Here is a 24233-nt window from a genome sequence, read left to right as displayed (position 1 = left end):
AAAAGGAATTGCTCTAACCTGGAAGACTTTGAAAAGGAAGCCAAAGAATTACGATCAAGATTTAAAAATTTAGGTTATCCCAATAGGATTCTAAAGAAAGCCTACCAAAGGACCAAGACTGTGGACAGATCAGAAAGTCTACACAGACCTTCCAAAAATATCTCCACCACCCCTGGCACAACTAGGTTTATAGGGACATACGATAGAAACTGGAACCCGGCATTACAGGTGCTATCCAAAAATTGGCCGGTTTTACAATATGACACATGCCTTAAGGATGCAATTTCTAATCAACCCTCTATGACATTTCGGAGAGCCAAAAATCTGGCGGATCACTTAACTCATAGCCATTTAAAACCAGTACAAACTACACCAACATGGCTTCAAACAAAGGGTCTTTTCAAATGCGGCCACTGCAAGGCTTGCGATTTCATTTTACCCTCTAAAATGGTGCACAATAAGAGAACATCCAAAGATGTAGTGATCAATACCTTTATTAATTGCAGCTCCACTAATGTAATGTACTTTATAACATGTGTCTGTGGTTTACAGTACATCGGCAAGACCTATCAACAATTGCGTCGACGGATCTTACAACATGTCAATTCAGTCTTGAATTTACACATTGAAACACCTATAGCTAAACATGTTAGACTAAATTATGCCTCAAAACCTAGCGTGTTAAAATTCCAGGTGATTCAGAAAATATTTCAGAATCACAGAAAGGGAGACATCAATATCTCCTTACTAAAAGCTGAGTCCAGATGGATTTATACGTTTCAAACATTGTATCCTAAAGGTTTAAATGAGTAATTTAACTTTACCCCGTTTATTCATTCATAAAAAGGAAAAGTGATATGTAACTTCCCTGGAATGAAATAACTGTTTGTGACCCATTGTATCTCCATATCTCATTGAAGAATTGTGGGAAACATATGCCTATATTAAACATTTGCTTATCCAATAAAACAAAAATTAAGTTAAACTTAATAGCTCTATATATTACATGAAAGATTAGATCTACACCTAGGACAATAATCTCCTACTGTATGTACAATAGTGACTTTTTAAAAAAAAATTCTCATTATATACAAGAAGTAAGGGGGTGAAAGCAATAGAGAGAACAAACACTCTGTTAATTCCTTCTGTAATATTTTCTAACAAGTAGTTGGAATGATTGGAAGCAACTTTGTTGCCAATTTTCGATATACTACATGTGAGACACTTTGGAGGAGTTAATTTTGTTATCCAGCTCAAGGACGTTTTACTCTATGAGTCGCTGTACTTTTCCCATGTGTTCTCAAAGCGTTATCCTCTTTCTAGCTGAATTTTATGATGCTAACGAATATCACGTTATAACTACACTTTGATGTGTGTAGATACAGTGCCTATCCGCTTGTACAAGAATTCGGACCCGGTAGGGTTAATTGCGGTGATGGCCTGGCTCCACCCCCTTTCCTACGGTGGCAAAAACCTTAAGCCAATCCGAAGATAGGGCGGGATATTTAAACTGTGACCTAACGTATACCCGGTTCCCCTGATAGAGCCGCAAGTCTGCGAAACGTGCTTCGGGACTTTTGAGGGAGGGAGGGAGGGAGGGAGACAGACCACGTGCAACTTAGATACAGATAGTTGAAAGTCTTTATAACCCTCTACCCTCCACTCGATCTTATACTCGATTTGATTTTAGCAGGGACAGAATCATAGAAGATAGGGCTGTATATTCTAGAGCGGCTGTATATCCGCCTGAGCGGCGGGTGGGGGCCCTAAATACAAATGGGGGGGACCTAATGTCCTCCCCCCTGGCCCCTACCCCTGAGCGGTGGGTGGGGGCCCTAAACAAAAATAAGGGGTGGGGGCCTATTGTCCTCCCCCCACCCCTGAGCGGCGGGTGGGGGCCCTAAATACAATTGGGGGACCTAATGTCCTCCCCCTGGCCCCCACCCCTGAGCGGTGGGTGGGGGCCCTAAACAAAAATAAGGGGGGGAACCTATTGTCCTCCCCCCGGCCCCCACCCCTGAGCGGCGGGTGGGGGCCCTAAATACAAATGGGGGGACCTAATGTCCTCCCCCCTGGCCCCTACCCCTGAGCGGTGGGTGGGGGCCCTAAACAAAAATAAGGGGTGGGGGCCTATTGTCCTCCCCCCAGCCCCCACCCCTGAGCGGCGGGTGGGGGCCCTAAATACAAATGGGGGGGACCTAAGGTCCTCCCCCCCGGCCCCCACCCCTGAGCGGCGGGTGGGGGCCCTAAATACAAATGGGGGGGACCTAATGTCCTCCCCCATGGCCCCTACCCCTGAGCGGCGGGTGGGGGCCCTAAATATAAATGGGGGGACCTATTGTCCTCCCCCCTGGCCCCCACCCCTGAGCGGTGGGTAGGGGCCCTAAACAAGAATAAGGGGGGGACCTAATGTCCTCCCCCCTGGCCCCCACCCCTGAGCAGTGGGTGGGGTCCCTAAATTAAAATTTAACCCCCCTCCCCCCAGGTGACTAGGGGTTCCCAAACCCATCTTCACCCTGCGAGGGCTCTGCGCAGACTGAGCTCTGCAGGGCGGGGGAAGGCTTATAAAGCCTTGCTCCGCCCTGCAATTAGGCTCAGGGCACTCTGATTGGTGGGTTTAAACCATCCAATCAGAGTGCTCTGACAGGTAAATGAAGAGACTGACAGGTAAGTCTCTACATTTACCTGTCACAGCACTCTGATTGGTTGGTTTGAAATCCACCAATCAGAGTGCTCTGTGTCATTTTACACAGCGTGGGAAAGTTCTTTGGAATTTTCCCACGCTGTGTAATTTGACTCATAACTCTCTGGTTACTTAATCCACCAATCAGAGTGTTATGAGTCAAATTACACAGCGTGGGAAAATTACACAGCGTGGGCTGAAAAAAGAAGATTTTAGAAGAAAGAAAACATTGAATGGTAAGTTTATTTTTATTTATTTTTACAGGTATTTAGTTAAAGGTTCCCCCTCATTATTTTTAGGGTGAGGGGGGTAGGTAGGAGTTTATTTTTTTGGGGAGGGGGTAACTAGGGGTTTTTGGGGGAGGGGGGTTAAATATGTATTTAGGGCCCCCATCCGCCGCTCAGGGGTGGGGGCCAGGGGGGAGGACATTAGGTTCCCCCCCATTTGTATTTAGGGCCCCCACCCACCGCTCAGGGGTGGGTGCCAGGGGGGAGGACATTAGGTCCCTCCCCCCCCAATTTTTATTTAGAGCCCCCACCCACCGCTCAGGGGTGGGGGCCGGTGGGGAGTACAATATGTCCTCCCCCCTTTTTTTACTTTAGGGCCCCCACCCGCCGCTCAGGGGTGGGGGCCGGTGGAGAGGACAATAGGTCCCCCCACCTTTTTTTACTTTAGGGCCCCCACCCGGTCAGGCAGGGGGGACCCTTTTTTATTTTTTTTTAACAGTGAGCAGCCATAGGCTGCTCACTCTTTACTAAGCATGCCCCTACTCACGGTATAGCGAGTAGGGGCATAATTTACTAATACTAAGTAATCTTTACTAAGTATTAGTAAATTTGGCTGAAAGACCAATTTAGGTCTTTCAGCCTTTTAGTAGATAGCTCCCTAATACCGTGGGAATTAGGGAGTTATCTACTTATTCATTCCTGTCATTACATTGACTGGCTAAGTAACTTACATTTTATATGAATGTATGTTACTTGATTGTTGTAAGTGTTGCAAATGCTTACAGCTGAATCCTGGCTATGTTTGTATACCGTATATACTCGAGTATAAGCCGAGTTTTTCAGCACATTTTTTGTTCTGAAAAAACCCAACTTTGCTTATATTCGAGTCAGTGTCTGTATTATGGCAATTTACATTGCCATAATACAGACAAAGGGGCTGGCAGCGAGCGCTTACAGCTCCTGTCAGCTCCCTTCTCCTCCACGCCGGTCCTTTCAGCACCTCTGTCAGCTCCCAGTGTAAGTCTCGCGAGAGCCACGGGGTCATAGTGCGGCTCTCGCGAGACTTACAGTGTGAGCTGGCAGAGGAGCTGCACGGACCGGCACGGAGGAGAAGGGAGCTGACAGGAGCTGCAGAAGAGGTAAGCGCTCTCTGCCAGCCCCCCTCCCCCATCCCCCATCCCTGACAGGAGTTCCTGTTTCCTGTACCCGGCCGGACTGACAGGAAGGTGCACACTGAGCACCTTCCTATCACTCCGGCCGGGACCGCGGACTGGAGTGCAGCTCGGCCACCTACAGGGGAGGGGGGGAAGGGGGGGGGAAGAAGAAGGGGGGGGAGAGAGAGTAAGAAGAGGTGAAGGGGGGAGAGTAAAAAGAGGTGAAGGGGGGGAGAGTAAAAAGAGGGGAAGGGGGGAGAGTAAAAAGAGGGGAAGGGGGGGAGAGTAAAAAGAGGGGAAGGGGGGGAGAGTAAAAAGAGGGGAAGGGGGGGAGAGTAAAAAGAGGGGAAGGGGGGAGAGTAAAAAGAGGGGAAGGGGGGAGAGTAAAAAGAGGGGAAGGGGAGAGTAAAAGAGGGGAAGGGGGGGAGTAAAAAGAGGGGAAGGGGGGGAGTAAAAAGAGGGGAAGGGGGGGAGAGTAAAAAGAGGGGAAGGGGGGAGAGTAAAAGAGGGGAAGGGGGGAGAGTAAAAAGAGGGGAAGGGGGGAGAGTAAAAAGAGGGGAGGAGGGGAGAGTAAGAAGAGGGGAGGGGGGAAAGTAAGAAGAGGGGAGGGGGGGAGAGAGTAAGAAGAGGGGAAGGGGGGGAGAGTAAAAAGATGGGAAGGGGGGAGAGTAAAAAGAGGGGAAGGGGGGAGAGTAAAAAGAGGGGAGGGGGAGAGTAAAAAGAGTGGAGGGGGAGGGGGAGAGTAAAAAGAGGGGAGGGGGGAGTAAAAAGGGGGGGAGAGTAAAAAGAGGGGAGGGGGGAGAGTAAGAAGAGGGGAGGGGGGAGAGTAAGAAGAGGGGAGAGTAAGAAGAGGGGAGGGGGAGTAAGAAGAGGGGGAGTAAGAACAAGAGTGGGGAGTAATTAGAAGAAGGGGGTAAGAAGAAGGGGGGTAAGAAGAAGGGGGTAAGAAGAAGAATGGGGTAAGAAGAAGAAGGAGGGGGCAAGAAGAAGAAGGAGGGGGTAAGAAGAAGTGGGAGGGTTAAGAAGAAGGGGGGAGTAATAAGAAGAAGGGGTAAGAAGAACAAAGGGGGAGTAAGAAGAACACAGGGAGGGGGGGTAAGAAGAACACAGGGGGGGTGAGAACACACAGAGGGAGGAGTGAGAAGAACACAGGGAGGGTGGAGGGGGGATGAGAAGAGCACAGGGAGGGTGGGTGAGTGTGAGAAGAGACCGCTAGGGGAGGGTGGGGGAGAGGAGAGAGCACTAAGGGGCAGGGGGAGAGCTCTAAGGGACAGAAGGGACAGCTCTATAGGACAGGGGGCAAGACAGGGAGCTCTTTAACACTACACGCACACACACACACACACACACAATGCATCCCTATACATACACAGAAACACACAATGCACCCCTATACATACACAGAAACACACAATGCATCCCTATACATACACAGAAACACACAATGCATCCCTATACATACACAGAAACTGAACATGCTTCCCTTACACACAGAGAAACACACAATGCATCCATTACACACACACACAATGCAACCCTTACACACAAAGACAATGCATCATTTGCACACATACACAGAAACATACAATGCAAACACTTACACACACATGCAAACACACACACTGTTTTTCTTACATACACACAGAAACACAATGCATCTCTTACACTCAATGCACACACATACAGACACACACCTTGCATCCCTTATGCATACAAACACAGATTCACACAATGCATCCCCACACAACCAGAAACACATAATACATCCCTTATACACAAATACACACTGCTTCCACTACACACAAACTCACTGCATCACCTGCACAAACTGGTATCCCTATACACTACATACCATAAGCACACATATTCATAGGCGTGCGCAGCCTGTTGCATTAGGGTGTGCACCCTAAAGCACAAACACACACGCCGCGTGTATATGTATTTTTATATACACACACACATATATATATATATATATATATATATATATACATACACACACACAAATACAAGTATACGTAGGTGCAGTGTATGTGTGATTGTGAGCTGAGCTGTGCAGTGTGTGTGATTGTGAGCGGTGCAGTGTGTAAGGGGTGCAGTGTGTGTGATTGCGAGGGGTACAGTGTGGTGTAATTGTGAAGGGTGCAGTGTGTGTGATTGTGAGGGGTACAGTGTATGTAATTGTAAGGGGTACAGTTTGTGTAATTGTGAGGGATTCAGTGTGTGTGGGGTACAGTGTGTATGATTGTGAGGGGTGCACTGTGTGGGCGACAGGGGTTAGGAGGGTGGAGGGGCAGCAACAGGGGTTGGGGGGGTAGAGGGACAGGAGGTGGGGGGGTGGAGGGGCAGTGACAGGAGGTAGCGGGGGTAGACGTTAGTGACAGGGGTTAGGGGGTAGTAACAGGGGTTAGGGGTGGTAGAGGGGTAGTGACGGGTTAGGGGGATAGAGGGGTAATGACAGGGGTTGGGGATAGAGGGGTAATGACAGGGGTTGGGGTAGAGGGGCAGTAACAGGGGTTAAGGGGGTTGGAGAGGCAGTGACATGGGTTAGGGGGGTAAAGGGGCAGTGACAGGGGTTAGGGGGGTAGAGTGGTGTGACAGGGGTTGGGGGGTAGAGGGGTAGTGACAGGGGTTGGGGGTAGTGACAAGGGTTAGGGGGTAGAGGGGCAGTGAACGGGGTTGGGGTAGAGGGGTAGTGACAAGGGTTGGGGGGGTAGAGACAGGAGTTAGGGGGGTAGAGGGGCAGTGACAGGGGTTGGGGGGTGGAGAGGCAGTGACATGGGTTAGGGGGTAGAGGGAAAGTGACAGGGGTTAGGGGGTAGTGACAGGAGTTAGGGGGTAGTGACAGGAGTTAGGGGGGTAGTGACAGGAGTTAGGGGGGTAGTGACAGGAGTTAGGGGGGTAGTGACAGGAGTTAGGGGGGTAGTGACAGGAGTTAGGGGGTAGTGACAGGAGTTAGGGGGGTAGTGACAGGAGTTAGGGGGGTAGTGACAGGGGTTAGGTGGGTAGTGACAGGGGTAGTGACAGGGGTTGGGGGGGTAGTGACAGGGGTTAGGGGGGTAGTGACAGGGGTTAAGGGGGGTAGTGACAGGGGTTAGAGGGGGTAGTGACGGGGTTAGGGGGGTAGTGACGGGGTTAGGGGGTAGTGACAGGGGTTAGGGGGTAGTGACAGGGTTTAGGGGGTTAGGGGGGTAGTGACAGGGGTTAGGGGGTAGTGACAGGGGTTAGGGGGTTAGAGGGGTAGTGACAGGGGTTAGGGGGGTAGTGACAGGGGTTAGAGGGGTAGTGAAAGGGGTTAGGGGTAGTGAAAGGGGTTAGAGGGGTAGTGATAGGGGTTAGAGGGGGTAGTGACAGGGGTTAGGGGGTTAGAGGGGGTAGTGACAGGGGTTAGGGGGTTAGAGGGGTAGTGACAGGGGTTAGGGACAGGGGTTAGAGGGGTAGTGGCAGGGGTTAGAGGGGTAGTGACAGGGGTTAGAGGGGTAGGGACAGGGGTTAGGGGGGGTGGGGGGCAGTAAATGACAGGGGTTAGGGGGTTAGAGGGCTAGGGACAGGGGTACAGTGTGGTGTAATTGTGAAGGGTGCAGTGTGTGTGATTGTGAGGGGTACAGTGTATGTAATTGTAAGGGGTACAGTTTGTGTAATTGTGAGGGATTCAGTGTGTGTGGGGTACAGTGTGTATGATTGTGAGGGGTGCACTGTGTGGGCGACAGGGGTTAGGAGGGAGGAGGGGCAGCAACAGGGGTTGGGGGGTAGAGGGACAGGAGGTGGGGGGGTGGAGGGGCAGTGACAGGAGGTAGCGGGGGTAGACGGTTAGTGACAGGGGTTAGGGGGTAGTAACAGGGGTTAGGGGTGGTAGAGGGGTAGTGACGGGTTAGGGGGATAGAGGGGTAATGACAGGGGTTGGGGATAGAGGGGTAATGACAGGGGTTGGGGTAGAGGGGCAGTAACAGGGGTTAAGGGGGTTGGAGAGGCAGTGACATGGGTTAGGGGGGTAAAGGGGCAGTGACAGGGGTTAGGGGGGTAGAGTGGTGTGACAGGGGTTGGGGGGTAGAGGGGTAGTGACAGGGGTTGGGGGTAGTGACAGGGGTTAGGGGGTAGAGGGGCAGTGAACGGGGTTGGGGTAGAGGGGTAGTGACAGGGGTTGGGGGGTAGAGACAGGAGTTAGGGGGGTAGAGGGGCAGTGACAGGGGTTGGGGGGTGGAGAGGCAGTGACATGGGTTAGGGGGTAGAGGGAAAGTGACAGGGGTTAGGGGGTAGTTACAGGAGTTAGGGGGTAGTGACAGGAGTTAGGGGGGTAGTGACAGGAGTTAGGGGGGTAGTGACAGGGGTTAGGGGGGTAGTGACAGGGGTTAGAGGGTTAGAGGGGTAGTGACAGGGGTTGGGGGGGTAGTGACAGGGGTTAAGGGGGTAGTGACAGGGGTTAAGGGGGGTAATGACAGGGGTTAGAGGGGGTAGTGACGGGGTTAGGGGGGTAGTGACGGGGTTAGGGGGTAGTGACAGGGGTTAGGGGGGTAGTGACAGGGGTTAGGGGGTTAGGGGGGTAGTGACAGGGGTTAGGGGGTAGTGACAGGGGTTAGGGGGTTAGAGGGGTAGTGACAGGGGTTAGGGGGGTAGTGACAGGGGTTAGGGAGGTAGAGGGGTAGTGACAGGGGTTAGAGGGGTAGTGAAAGGGGTTAGGGGTAGTGAAAGGGGTTAGAGGGGTAGTGATAGGGGTTAGAGGGAGTAGTGACAGGGGTTAGGGGGTTAGAGGGGTAGTGACAGGGGTTGGGGGGTAGTGACAGGGGTTAGGGACAGGGGTTAGAGGGGTAGTGGCAGGGGTTAGAGGGGTAGTGACAGGGGTTAGAGGGGTAGGGACAGGGGTTAGGGGGGGGTGGGGGGCAGTAAATGACAGGGGTTAGGGGGTTAGAGGGCTAGGGACAGGGGTAAGGGGGGGTATGGGTGCAGAGGCAGGGTGGGGGGGCAGTGAGTGACAGGGGGCAGAGGGGGGTTTAAATACCTTCCCTGGTGGTCCAGTGGGCGCCCTCTCTCTTCAGTCTGCAGCTCCGCCGGGAGTGAGCTGCAGACCACATGGTGAGTCTCGCGATCTCCAGGCAGAGCGTTGCCGTGGCAACGCTCTGACAGGCTGGAGATCGCAAGATACTTCAGTCTGCAGCTCACTCCCGGCGGAGCTGCAGACTGAGGATCAGGGCAGACGGACAGGAGGGGCCTCTCACCCGGCGGCATTGTGTGCACGCCGCCGGCCCCCTCCTGTGTCGGGTCCTCGGTCATAGACCGAGGACCCGACATGTTAGTCTGCCCAAAGGTAGTGCAGCACGGAGGTGTGATTAGGGTGTGCCCAGGCACACCCGGCACACCCCGTGCGCACGCCTATGCACATATTAGATAACACATAACACATCCCCTACACACTCCACTCCCTGTGAGCGAGCTCATGGGTGGGTGGAACATATAAGTGGACTTATGAGTGGGCCTTATGGGCATACTCACCGTCAGGCACTGGAGCCCAGACCTTGAGCTGTGTAAGAGGCCCCCCAAAAATGGAGCTGCTTCCAATTCTCCCAGAACGTTGAATTTTGTGACCACAGTTGCAAACAGCCTCCAGAGGTTCTGTTCTACACCAGACCAGTGGAGCCAAACTGCAGCCCATCATCATCCTCATCTAATTGTAAGTAGGCAATCTAGTATATTATTAGTGACACTAATCTATTATTTACCTCACATTAAAGGGACACTATAGCTTAATGAAGTGGTTCTGGTGTCTATAGCTGGTCCCTGCAGGCTTTTTAATGTAAACACACACTGTGTGCAGCAATTTATATTTTGTCTAGGGCGGCAAAAATCCTTGCACCGGTTCTGATCCTGGGCAGGTGCACCAGTCTACTGGTGACCCACAGGAGGGGAGTGCACTGATTGCACTGCACTCTCCTCCTGCCCAGACCTGTCTTGACCGCAGTGCAAGTGCCCTCTGCCCCTAATTTACAGTGGCTCACACTCACAACAAGCAGTGCCTGGAGCCCTTTGCAGAGACGGAAACAAAGAGGTTCTGCAGCAGCTGGCCGTCCTGCAAGCATTACATTAAACAGCTGTTCCCCATGCAGCCACAGGTGGCGTTGTGCTGGGAGACTGTGATTACTCTTCACTTCCTCCCAGCCTACAGAGCAGCGCATGGGGGAGAGAGGAGGAGGCATGATTTAATCTTGAATAAATCCTCTAAGCAAACCTTTATAAATTTGGGGGGGATCAGCTCTGTTTCCACAGTTTATTGGTGTTTACTCTCATCTCTGTATTAATATTGAGGGATGTCTAAGTAGTAACATCAGTGTGTGTCAGCAGGGCCAGCCGTTGGGGTGGGCAAGCTGTGCGGTCACGCAGGGTGCCATGACAACAGAGGCGCCCGGCGGCCAACACAGCTCACAAGTTGGGTACACCAGCATATTTAATTTAAACGATTCGCTGGTGGTCCACTGGTGCGCACCAGCAGTAGGTGCAGTCAGATCATATCCTCTCCCTCGTGGTTCCGGCGCTCAGTTAGTGAGTCAGAGCACAGGCTCAGAGATTCTCAGCCTGTGCTCTGACAACATTGAAAGTCAGAGCCGTGAAGGAGCGGGTATGGCAAAGAGCTACTGATTAGCATAACATCAATATCCGTTATAAAACCAGAAAAAGGTGGGCATGGATGGTGAACTGATTTGGTGGCGCAATGGGCCACTTGACTGGTTTTGCCCCCCAGGCCTAAGGCTGCCAGCCCTCCCCTGCCGAAATCCCACACTTGCAAGCACTCCTGCATATGAGGCTGAACTTGACAATCCACATTGCCGTTGTCAGAAAGATTTTCACAAGCAGATCGGGCACAGCGGAGGTCTCGCCCAGCATTACAGCCTGTGCGCCCTGATACCACACACCAGCAGCTGCGGAGGGGAGACATATTCTGACCGTCCGAAGAAGGACTTGTCATAAATGAAAGACTTACCTTTTGCCACCTCTCCCTCAGGAACTCTGTACCATCAAGGCCTGAGATATGATGCCTGGTGCTATACCCCATCACTTAGCCTGCCTATGGGTCACGCCGTAATTAACACCCAGCTTGTAGATCTCACTAGTTTGCCTCTAAATGACTGTCACTAATTGCAATCACAAATGCATGTTTAAACGCTGTTTAACCCGATAAATTACAAATGCAGGATATGAATAGGCACACTTGATTGATCTAGGAAACGCGACTTAACTAGAGACTGACACAGTAATCGACACATGACCCACCTGTTTCTTTACTTTAAGACTAGACTGGTCGGACCGCCTGTCATTGCTCGCTACCACGTGGAACATACACGCCATACTAGAGCACAGTTAAGCGAGAACAGTAAAACTACACTTAGGGCCCGAGGTTAAAGCGACGACATTCAACACATCTATTAAACTTAAGCTACTGTAACTAAACAACTGACATATTCACTATTGCTAACCAGCTTGCACCCAGCTTGACTCTGCTATTATTATTTTATGCTTTGCTTACGTTTTGTACAATAGTCTACTTAGACAGGCATTACTGACGGAATAGCATGTTCATAACATATTTCAAAAAAGTGCAGAAACCCTCATGCCATAAATGTAAAACTACTGTGTTTATGCCTTTAAAAATGCTGTTGTGGCACTGATAAATGCTATGTTATTCCTTGCACAAAGAAAATAAAGAATTAAAAAATAATAATAATTAAAACAGTACATTAATGTATGTTGTAATAGCATGAGATTTATATGTGAAAACAAATAATGCAGATAAGAATAGTATGAAGAATGTCCCTACAGATTTTTGTATTATGTTGAAAGGTTGATCTGGGGCTCATTTGATATTTTAATATTTGGTTTTATCCGTATATGTATAAATAGGGCCTTGGCATATTAAGGTAAATACATTGTAAAAGGATTACTGGAAATACTCATATTTCTCTAAACAAAGAAACTGAAAATATTGGACCACAATTGCAGAGATCTAATAACAGTTGAGTCTTTTTTCCAGGCCAGCTTTTTTTTTTATTTTACAATATGCAATTCCCTCGTCAAATCTCTACAATTTCAACTTAGTTAATACCCTTCAATTACGTTCAATTTCAGCATTTTCAACACAGACTGCTGCTTGCTAGACTCCAAGCTTAGGCACTACATTTCCCGGCATGCCTCGCATCGCTTTGTCCCTCTCTGGCCGCCGTCTCCCGGCTGTTTAGGCTCACATTGCTCCTGCAGGTTCTGTGTGTGCGAGTTGCAGTCGGTGAGATGTTCGTACGCCGGGCGCTGATCGCCGGGGGCTCGGCCGCCACCACCATACTTATTGCAGCCGCAGCTATTTCTAAAAGCAGGGAAGACAAGGCCGACCATTGCAGCCTGCCAGCTGTTACCGGGCTGTGGGACAGTAACTGGGACCGGTGAGTCTGTATGCACAACCGCCATTACAACAGCGATGGTAACCAGCAGCTCCTTATTAGTTTCTGTGTGTTCGATAGAACGTTTGGGTGTGAGCCCGTGTTCCAATAGTACATAGCACACATGGCTGTAACCTTATATTGGGACACACTGAGCAGCTGTATAATAATGGGTCCTTACACTCCCTGGGGAATACCCTGCAATGGATGCATGGTGTCAATCTCAATTGGTGAAGTTATGGAGAAATACATTATCATTGTAAATCTAGGGTAATTTCCTACAGTTACAGGAAAATTACCCTGGCCCATAAGTTTTTGGATAGCATCTTCCTCTAGATTGTAAGCTCATCTCTAGACTGTAAGCTCGTTTGAGCAGGGTCCTCACCTACCTATTGTCCATGTAACATTGTGTCATTGTCTCATTTATTGTTAAATTTCCTCCTTTTATTATATTGCAAAGTGCTGCGGAATACTTTGGAGCTATATAAATACGACTAATAATAATTTGAGTAGGGTCCTCCTCGCCAACCTATTGTTCCTGTAACATTTTGTAATTGGTATATTTTGCTTTTTTATAATATTGGAAAGCCCTACGGAAACAGTTGGTGCTACGTAAATACCAATAATAATAATAATAATAATAAATGTCTGTATTCAGGCCCTCATTACACTATTCTTTATTGTTATACAGCATCCACACAGCTCCTTATTCATTCACCTATATTGCCTGCTAAGATTGGGGTGACTAGGCAGAGGGATTTTAAACCATTTGTGAAGGTGTTGTATAAGATTGTATAATGTTGACTTCCTCAATACTACATTTTTCATAATAAAATAGATAAAAAAAAATAAAATAAATATATATATATATATATATATATATATATATATATATATCAGTATGTGGTAGCTCTGGCACATTTATTATTTGTCCCTTACTTGCTCCAAAATATTCCTTTGCAACTTTTTGTTTTCCAAATGCATTTTTTTATTGAGAACGTCGTACAAATAGAAATGCAAAATGTACATTGGGTATCAATGAGTAGCTTTGTGACATTTAGTTTTTCTTTAACAAATGTTTCCACTATGGTCAGATTGAGAGGTTTTCAACTGGTAAGAAGGTTGTTTTTTTTTTTGCTTCTTGTTCAGGCTATAAAACAAGTTCTTTTTTTTTTTTTTTTTATTCTTTATTTTGTTGTGCTTAGCTTTCAAACAAGCACTTTGCTGCCATTTCAGTGGTAACAAGCTTATACATATGTATACAGATAATGTTAAACGAAATAAAACATGGCATAAGGTTAAAAGCACATTTTCAGATAAGGCGTAACAGGAATGGGTAACAGTGAAAATTAGTCACAGTGGGGTTGGTCTAGCTGTGTGTGGTAGTCGGTTAAGTAGTCTGTGTGATACGTTGTAGTCTACTATGGGACTAGCTGTTTGTGGTACGGCTTGCATGCTGGGCAGTCTGTGTGGGTTACAGGCCCTACAGTAGCTTCTGTCAGCAGTGTAAGAAATGTGATAGGTTCAAGCGTGTTAGGGCTTGGATGGTGTCGTGGTGGTGCGCACTGCCTCGGCATGGGGACAAGACACCCCTGACCATGGGGGTGGGGGTGGGGGTGGGGAGGGGGTTGTGTTTGTTGGACTATGTGTCCAGTTGGGTGCTTTTAAGGCAACCAGTCTTAGTGGTAGTAGAACTCAAGTAGCGTCAGCGGAATAATCCGTCCTACAGGTAACGATATAGTAACTTAAAATAAAAGGCATAATAAAACATAAAGTCCATCGTAATTAAACTTGTGTTTTATCAACCGGTTAGTGTTCATGTGCCCAGTGCCCCCAGTTCACTTGTTCCCGGGGTATCAGGAGAAGCGGTCATGCGTTCCGTGCGTTCTCCTTGGTGTTTCGGGGTCTGGTGCTGCAGGCCGAGGGTTTTCAAAAATTTGGAGGCTTCCTCAGGCGATGAGAGGACGTGTGTTGTCCCTGCGCGGGTGACTTCCATAGACCCTCCTGCTCCCCACTTGTAGGCTATGCCTGCGGCACGTAGCTGTGTTGCAGTTTGGCCGTATGATTTGCGCCACAGTAGTGTGGCCCTAGATAAGTCCTGATAGAAGGTTAGCTCTGTGCCTTCAAAGGGCAGTGGCGTTCGGTCTTTAAGCGCTGCCATAATATGGAGTTTGTCCTGAACCGTGACGCACCTTAAGATGACGTCTCGTGCTGCCGGTGTTTTCAGGTGAGTGTATGTCGGGAGCCGGTAGATGCCGTCTATGGCGAATTTCTTTGCAGCTGCGTGGGGGAGTATGCTGGCTAGAAGACGCCTTACGTAATGAGGCAGTTCTTCTGCAGTGATTGCATTTGGAATTCCCCTGATTTTGATGTGCATTCTCCTTTGCCTGTCTTCTATGGTCGCCATTTTAAGTGCCATAAGTTTTTGGTGATGCTGTATAGTGAGGACTTGTTCATCTAGTGTTGTCAGGTGTGTTTTAACCTCCCCTACTTCTTGCTCTGTGGTAGTTACCCTATCTGTAACCAGTTGTACCTCGGTCTTGAGGAGGGCAGTGTCAGCTGCTAAAAGCTTGTGGATGTCAGCAAGCAGGAGTTTAAGGTCCCCCTTAGTGGCTGGTGCTGCATCTTCAGGGGATTCAGGCTGCTGTACCTGCGCTGGCCGTGTGGCCTGGGGGGTCTCCTGTCCCCTCCGCTCCTGGTGGTGAGCGTGAGCTGGCTCCTGTTTACCGCCCGCAGGCATGGGAGCGGGGCGCGGTGGCGCCGGGCGTTGCAGCAGCGCGCCGATATCCCCTCCATCAGGTGCTGGTTTTTGGGATCTGCGTCCCATTGCAGGTATGAGCGCTGGCGTTTCAGTGGGTGAGGGGGTTGGTGGAGGTCCTACCCTCTCTGCTCGCGGCCGGAACAGAAATTCCTCCAGGTCCCGGATCACCGGCGAGGTGTAGGCCCCGGTTTTGCGTTTCCGCTTGGGGAGCTTGTGGGGCTGCAAAAAAGGCATCTGCCGGTGCCTCTTGCCTTGCTGGTTCCGATTATGTGGGTTGTGGGGCTGGATGGGTGCCCGTTTCGCGGATTTTGCCTGGATTGTAGGTTGTAGGTTCGGGAGAGATGAAAAATGGCGTCTGGTGCCGTGTGCTAGCAGGCTCCGCCCCCCTATAAAACAAGTTCTTAAAGAAACACTATAGACACCAAACAACTTTAGCTTTCTGAAGCAGGTTTTTTGTATAGATCATGCCTCTACGGTCTCACTGCTCAATTCTCTGCGTTCTACCTCCTCCGACGTCATCCGATAGGGGGGCGCCTAACCTGTCCGTCCAAATAGGAAATCATTAAATCAATGCTTTCCTATGGGGATTCTATGGATGCTGGATGTTTAAGGGACTTCGACTTCAGTAAACTCCCAGAAAGCACCTCTAGAGACTGTCAGATACATTGGCTCTAGAACACTTCAATAAGCTGTAGTGGTTTGGGTGCCTATAGTGTCCCTTTAACTTACTCCATATGTTTTTATCTTATGCACTGTAAATGGAACATCTCCTGCATGGTCTAACAAGCTAGTAACAGAGCAGGATATAATAATTTCTGAAATAATCAGAATTTGCAATAAAGGGAGTATAAACATTAGATGACTTTTCTCAGGAAGCGTTTGGGAAGGTTGTGTAATTTACATGTAGGGAGGCTAGGGCTGCATAAACAAAGTGATTTAACAGCTAAATGGCAGAGAGTTGAGCAGTGACACCGCTGGGGCATGTTCTATACACCAAAATTGCTTCATTAAGCTAAAGTTGTTTTGGTGACAAAAGGATCCCTGTAAAACTGCAAATGTGCCTCCCCTCCCCATAATTACTACTACTTTTTTTTTTTTTTTTTGTCCTCCTAATTTTATGAATATCCCAATTTTTAATAAAGTATTTGGTTGTAATTGTTTGAACTATAATGAGCAAATCAGTGATGGAAAAACAATTGCCAAAAAAGAATGAAAAGTTGAAGAGAGATTATTTTGGCGCACTACAGGAGACTGGGGACACTGGTACGTACCAATGTATAACAAGTGGAGTAACAGTTTTATACAAAAAAAAATGAAGCATGTGCACATAGTGGGAAAGTGAACATGACACTTTTTTATACTGTACATAATACCCAGTGTGCAGCTTAGAATGGTGATATTGTTGTGATGTCACCCCAAGCTGTAGGTGTATCTGGACAGTGGGAGGAAGGGTACAGGTATGTTGTAAAACCAGTACAATAGATAAAAGTACCGGTATGTATCAAGTAACAGATCAACATATAATAGTAATTATTATGAATTCCCATAACACCCATCACTTTTATTTCATTCCTAATTGCAATCTGTTTACGTTGCCTTCCTTGTGCAGTTAAACAAAGGAAGTTCTTTAGCAGCCAATTTCCTATGCACAATCAGAAGGCATACAAATGATTCATACAATGTGTTGATCTTAGAAGCTGTACACACAACTCATTATCCAATTTCTGAGTGTATGCAATGTCAACAACCACACTTTTGTTATTCTTTATATCCATTACGGAATATTGGAAAATTCTGCTTTACTGAATTGCTATTAACCCTTTCAACACAGCTAAAATGAAGATCTCCTGTGTAAACTGTAATGATTTTGGTGTTTCCTCTTTAATTGCTTGACTGTGATGAAGTGAAAGGCACCAGCATGTAATTATTTCTCCCCTCCTTCTTTTTCCATATAGGCGTGAGCCACGATCACTCATGAATCTAAATAAAATTAATGGAGAGACTGGGGAAGAGGAACTTCAGTTAAACAAGTATAAGACCAAAGCTACCAGGCACATCTTCCTTATCCGACACTCACAGTACAACTTAAATGGCCGTTCAGATTCCGAGCGGGTTCTCACTCCTCTGGGTATGTGATTAATAGCTCATTTGATACAATAGTGTCTGAGCACATCTCCGATATAACCAGGCCACTGGTTACTGTGTAAATGTGCAGATTTGTAGGGAAAGGTAATACTGTGCTGAGGGTTGTGGATTGATGCCTAGTTCCAGGTACTGTGCAGGCAGATTTCAGTTTTTTTTCTTTCTTTTGCCTCATGTTTAACCCTTCAGGGGCGGAACTACTGTTGGTGCAGCCAACCCATGGCCCACAGATTTAAAAAAAAATTTTTTTTTGAAGGGGGTATTTAACCTGTCAGATCAGCTGTTCCTCTGTGGCTAGCTGTGCTCGGTGTAAGTGACTATACATTAGTTTCTCATGCTGCAGTCTCATGGAAGAGTTGCCTCCTGGATTGACCACCCTTAAAGGGACACTCCAGTGCCAGAAAAACAATCTGTTTTCCTGGCACTGCAGGTCCCCTCTCCCTCCCACTTCCCATCCCCAGTTGCTGAAGGGGTGAAAACCCCTTCAGTCACTTACCTGAGACCCCCGCCGATGTCCCTCGGCGGTGGTTTCGGGTTAACGCCGCTCCTCCCCTTCCGCCGGCCGGGGAGACCTAATGCGCACGCGCTGCAATACCGTGCACATGCATTAGAGCTCTCCATAGGAAAGCATTGAAAATGCTTTTCAATGCTTTCCTATGGGGAATTGAGCGACTCTGGAGAAAACCTGTGCTATAGACACGGAAGTGCCCTCTAGTGGCAGTCTAGTAGACAGCCATTGGAGGAGGAGTTAACCCTGCAAGGTAATAATTGCAGTTTATTAAAAACCTAAGGGTAGTGGGAGTTGGCACCCAGACCACTCCAATGGGCAGAAGTGGTCTGGGTGCCTGGAGTGTCCCTTTAATGCCACCATTCGAGCATCTCTGTCAGAGGCCTGATTAAGTGCGATGGCCACTGGACTGTGCACGTGTTAGTACAGCTGTTCCAATATATGGTACTGTGAGACACGCATTACTTTATCTTATTGTGTACACAGCTGGGAAGGATATTAAGTGACGGAGAGAGCTTGGACCAACCTCGACCATCTTCCACTGGGCCACAGTATTCTTTAACCTGCTCCAACCTGTCCCAGTAAACCCAATGGACCACAAGGATGTCATCCCTCCTGTATCCAAAAGATATGGAAACGGGGGTGGCTGATAATGTGTATCTCTATATAATTTGCCACATTCACTCACAGCTCCGCTACATAAATGCATTATCACATTCATATACTGTGTGTATGTATGTACAGTCATGGGAAATGAAAGTACAACCTTTTTTGAGTTCTATGGTTTTACAGATTAGGACATAACAATCGTATGACATGATATGTCAAACCATAGAATCCATGAGGGTGTACTTTCATTTTCCTTGATAGTGCGTGTGTGTGTGTGTATAATCTCTAAAATAACCAGAGTATTGCAGTATGCAATGATATTATATAAATATATATATATATATATATATTTTTTTTTTTTTAAACTAACCAACCGAATATTTAGAAGACCAGCTTTCGATTGCTTTCTTCTCTTTCTCAGGTTTTCATATTGATCAGTATTGCTTCTGACCTGAGGAATAGAAGGAAAACACTCAGAAGCTTGTCTTTTAAATATGGTTAGCCCAATAAAAAAAAAAAAAGTGTGTGTGTGTGTATATAGAGAGAGCACAAACCAAGGAGAACAAGGCAAGAGAGAGAAAATGGTAGGCCTCTGACTGACTGCACTATGCTGCATGTCACTAATAGTTTAAATAACTCTTACTGTACAGTTCATAGCGAAACCTCAGTTGCCCATTCCCCACCATTGTCTTTAAATTTCTCCCAACGCTCTGTTACTGAGACCTAAGACACTCATGCGGTGGCTAGTTGAAAAGTTGTGACGCTTCAAACTGCAGGACTGGGGCTGTGACTCTGAGGACTGATCTGATCCTGATTTCAATGTGTTTTAATCTGTAATGATTGTTGATTCTGTTACCATGTCACCTACTTCTTGGCTCTATATTACCACTGAAGATTAATTATATTGCCAAATTCAATAAGACTTCTATCAGTATTTCCTGCTGCTTTAACATTGAGCTGATAGCTAATAGTGCGTCAGGAGTAATGGACATATTCCAAAGCAGCAGCAACACATTTACTAGAAAACTAAAGTTGTCATAATAGAGGATGGATAAATCTGATCAGTATCACAGTCAATTTATTTTGTCTGGAAAGTAGATTATTATTATTAATAATATTATTATTATAATTTTTTTAAAGTTTATTTTATTTATTTATTAGTTTCCATGCCCCTGATTATTTTAGTCTTGCATTAAAAAAAACATAATCCTGAAGAATCTTGAAAATCTAGAAACCATGCAGGAGATAAATTGCTTCTGAAAATGGAGATTTGGGACACGTGGTGCCATTGCAGCCATTTAAGACCTTTCTGGGACATAATTAACTTAAACACAAGGGAGATCTCAGGACTTGCATTCCCATGTGAAATAGACACCGTGCTTCTCCTCAACATAGATATCCCTTTTCAGAAATTAAAAAATTCACTCCTGATATTTATGTTGGCGGCTGCTAAGCTGGTAATAGCGGCCAATTGGAAAAATACGAAACAAATAGGATATAAGGAATGGGAAACTGGGGTAGAACACCTTATAGTAACACCTTACAGTATGTCGAAATATGGAAACCATGGCTCACTCATATGAGTTACAACAAACAGGGGATGGCGGATACATAGTACTCCTCAGGTTAAGGGCAGTAAATGAATTAAATTCAAACTAGACAAACCAATTGGTCACGAGAATATTTACAAAGGAATGAGGAATGTACTCAAATTATCTATCAGTAAGAGTCGTTGATACCCCATTGTATAATATTGTAAACTGTACAAATATGGTCAGCAGAGCAATGTCTTATTCTATTCTATTCTATTACATCCCTCTTTTCCACAACCTATCACCTCCCCTCCCCCCCCCTCCCACCTCCAGGTTACTCACCTTCCACCATGCTCCTTTCCCTCCTCACACACTATCTGGATGATATATGGTTAAAATTGACTTTTCTGTTAAATGTATAATGGAAAACTTTCATATCGATGTTAAATATCTGGATGAATATGATGATAACAATACTGTTTCTTTTCTGTCATATCCAAAATTTCCAATAAAAAAAAATAAAAAAAATAAAATAAATTGCATCTGAATATGGCCTGCATAAACTGAACTCAATTTGTGTAAGCTTAATATTGGACATTGTGCCGCCTGTATTAAGATTAGTGGTATTCTGAACGTTCTAGAAATTATTTGTTATTATAAAACTCACATCTATGACTTTATACAGGTTATTTTCAAACTTATTGTAAATGGTTTCTCAGTTTGGGAATTTACAAGCTTGCCAGTTTAACAACATTCAAGGATTTCTTAATTGAAAGGAATGGTGAAAATTAAGAAAAGTGGACTGTACATTTTAAGTCAAAATAAGCCTCCCCAATTTTACAGTTTTGGCAGAAATGTGCCTTGTGAATTCTCCACATTTCCTGGTTAAGTGAATGCTAACTTTTATTAAAGTTTGGCTAAGTACCCACCCAGTTGACTGTAGAGATATTACTGTGACATGCTATGTGGCTGCATTGAAATTGTCACATAGCTTGTCTATTTTTACCCAATTCAGACTATAAAGTAGGAGCAATCTTTTGTCTTCTGATCTGCAGGATGTGAACAAGCAGAGCTGACCGGAAAACGCCTGGCAAGTTTAGGACTGAAATATGACCAGATCATTCATTCTTCCATGACCAGAGCCAAAGAGACAACCGAAATCATCAGCAAATATCTACCAGGTGAAGGCAATATATAATGCCAAAATTGAATATGTCTTTATTTACATTCTGGAACAGAGAATTTATAGAACCAGTTTTTTTGTTCTTTCTGTAAAGACATTGAATTTTTCAAAGGTCTTACTAAGGAATGGCACTAGCAACTGTTAGCCTGACCGCCTGAAGCAAGATTTCTCTATTTATCGTTTTAGTGATTTTGACAAGTATCGCTATGTCTTGCAAATCTCCGTAAAGGGAGGTCTGTAGTTTTAAACGTTTCAGAACCATATGTTGCTTTCTGAATCATTATGTAGATCACAGAAGAAAAGAAAACCCATATCGGTTATAAATCAAAGTATATACAGTGCAAGAATAGATTGGTTAAAAAAAAATAAATATATATATATATATATATATTGGTACTTCTTCTATAACTGCTTCTAATTCTGTGTTACATTTCCTTTCAGAATAAATAAATATGCAGGTCTGTAATTTTATCTATTTATATATATATATATGTATATATGTATTATTTTAAGTTTTTTTTCTTAAACCTTGGAACTTAACTTAATGAGCAGAAGTGACATGTTCTTTACGTTTTGCTCTATGGGACATACAACTTCCTGACATGGAAAAACAAATGCCCCAGTTCTTTGTAGGTCCACAGAATCACTGAACATGCCCCTGCAACAGTTCGTCTGCAGAGTCATAGTATAACAGGAGAGAATTGTACTTCATTTTATAACTCTGCAAAGTGGGTGGCAATACTGGAGATGTGCAGTCTGCCACACACTTAACACTTACAACAGTTAATTTATACATTGTGCTTACAAAACTGCAAAAAGGGAATATTGACTGAAAACCTATGAAATGCATCTGTGTCTGTTTGTGTAGATAGTGCCATTTTCACAGGGTATTAATTTTTACTTGATATAGGTGTGACAAAAAAGAGCACAGACATGCTTCGCGAAGGTGCTCCCATACGACCAGAGCCTCCAGTCTGTCATTGGAAGCCAGATGTTGTGGTAAGAGTTGTCCACAGCTCCCAGAGGTTTTAACCTGTTAAATCATGTTTGCTTAAAGAACATTACTTATGCACCGTGCTATAATGATCCAGGATGAGGTGCTGGTATGTGTTGGGCAAATAAAATTGTTCTTGTTGGTAATTTTATCATCTTTAGCAGTATTATGAGGATGGAGCTCGCATTGAAGCGGCATTTAGAAACTTCATTCACCGTGCAGAACCGAAGCAGGAAGAAGACAGTTATGAGATTATAATCTGCCATGCCAATGTCATTCGCTACATAGTATGCAGGTAACAAAATACTCCACATTCTCTTACGGATGTTACTAGAGTATTGTTTTCATGGGATTGTTCAGCACTAAATTTGAATGTGGATGTTCATGTAACAATGTCATTTAATCACATTGCAGTCATATTTACCTGTGAGAGTCGGTTTGTAGTCTTTTTTAGAAATCCTAATTCATTTTTGCGTAAATGTTATAAACAAATGGGAAAAAGTCTCATTTATATGGGTTTTAGTTCTTATTCTTAGTTGAGTATGAGTCATAAATGTAATTATTTTGGAATTAGTTATTGAAAGATGCTGTAACTTTTCTAAAGTCCACCCCTTCAACTTTGGGTATATATATTTAATACAGATTTGCACAATTCTCACACGTCGTTACCATATTACACTCATTTAGACTGATATCCTGGCAGATTCAGAAAAGAGAGTGATTAAATCAAAGGTGACCAGGATAAAAATGATGTATGATTTAACTGTAAAATACTCTAAAGTTAAAAGCAGTTTTATTGTTTTTACCAAAGTGACTGATTTTAAATATATCTCTGAGAATTCAAAGATGAGGTAGATGCTTGTGGCTGGATGACGACTGATAATCAAAGTTTAGCTAAAATAGCTATGGGGCGATGTTCAGCTGGAATATTTTAGCGTGTTGGTAGTCTTCCTGGGCACTTATTTACCAGACATCAAGCAAAGCTAATTTTCTATGTCAGTAATACTTCTTTTCTTGCGCAGGGCATTACAGTTACCTCCTGAAGCCTGGCTCCGCATGTCCCTTAATAATGGCAGCATCACCTACTTAGTGATCCGCCCCAGTGGTAACGTGGCTCTGAGATTACTTGGGGACTCTGGCTTCATGCCTCCTGAAAAAATCACCCGAACTTGATACAAGCCCTCCTCTCGCTATACCCTACAGCGTCCTCACTGCCAGCCCTACAGATACCAGTCTGACATCTGATGCTGCACCACAACTTACCAGCTCCGTACCCTCTCTGTGCCTTCTCCTGGGGTTAAATCTTCTTTTAAGCAGGGGGTGGACACTTCTTTTTACTGTAACCTTTTGAAGGCATTAAAATATTTTTAATTATTTATTTTACACTGCTTGAGTATGGAAGCACAAATTCATCCCAAATGAGTTTTTCCTTTCTATAAAAGGTTTCAACGTTTATTACGTACGTATTGTCCTGGTAAAGTGATAGTTTGGTCTATTACTCTCTCTTTTTAATTCTGTTTCAAAGGAATAACATGAATGATGGATATTTAAAAACTGAATACCGTTGTACTTTTTTTTTTTTTGTTTAAACTGTGTTGTATTCATGTAGTAGTACAAATGAGTTATTTAAGACTTTTTTTTTAAGCTTTCTCTTTTGGCTGATGTATCAAGCTATATTAAACAGTACATGTTTGCATGTTATTTTGATTTTTGGGGATACAAAGGGAAGATAAGACCACAATTGACCACAGCAAAATCTGTAAGTAGATAGATATATGAAATAGTGCTTCCTTATACACGATCATAATTAATACCAGCATAGCTCTATCTTCTGCAGGTAAGAGTGTGTATGGTTACATCCACTGCTGTGTATTGTTAAAGCAAAATTGTCCCAGTTCTGCAGACAGTCTAAATTTTGAACAACTGTCCATCTTTCTGAGAAGTGGGAGAAAATGTCTCAGAAAACGTGGTTACTTTTTCAATAAATGCCTTGAAATTTTCTGCTAATAAAGATCTCTTCAAC

At 45.4% G+C, this 24233-nt stretch overlaps 1 protein-coding gene across 2 annotated transcripts; it reads left to right on the top strand.

The window, feature by feature from the left end:
- Window positions 1-12218: 12218 nt before the first annotated feature.
- On the top strand, window positions 12219-23717 carry LOC134612622 (serine/threonine-protein phosphatase PGAM5, mitochondrial-like). Of its 2 annotated transcripts, none has more exons than XM_063457027.1 (6): window positions 12219-12484; window positions 17198-17370; window positions 21089-21214; window positions 22127-22215; window positions 22375-22505; window positions 23233-23717. In XM_063457027.1, exons 1-6 carry the CDS (start codon window positions 12336-12338, stop codon window positions 23381-23383), a joined length of 819 nt encoding a protein of 272 aa, XP_063313097.1. In that variant the 5' UTR covers window positions 12219-12335; the 3' UTR covers window positions 23384-23717. The 2 variants fall into 2 exon arrangements, with proteins under 2 accessions (XP_063313097.1, XP_063313096.1); XM_063457026.1 differs by having other exon boundaries at window positions 22372-22505.
- The last annotated feature ends 516 nt before the right edge of the window (window positions 23718-24233 follow it).

Source organism: Pelobates fuscus, chromosome 5 (genome assembly GCF_036172605.1).
Source record: "Pelobates fuscus isolate aPelFus1 chromosome 5, aPelFus1.pri, whole genome shotgun sequence".
NCBI lineage: Eukaryota > Metazoa > Chordata > Amphibia > Anura > Pelobatidae > Pelobates > Pelobates fuscus.
Note: the sequence above shows the minus strand (reverse complement) of the source record. Positions and strands in the feature narration are given on the sequence as shown.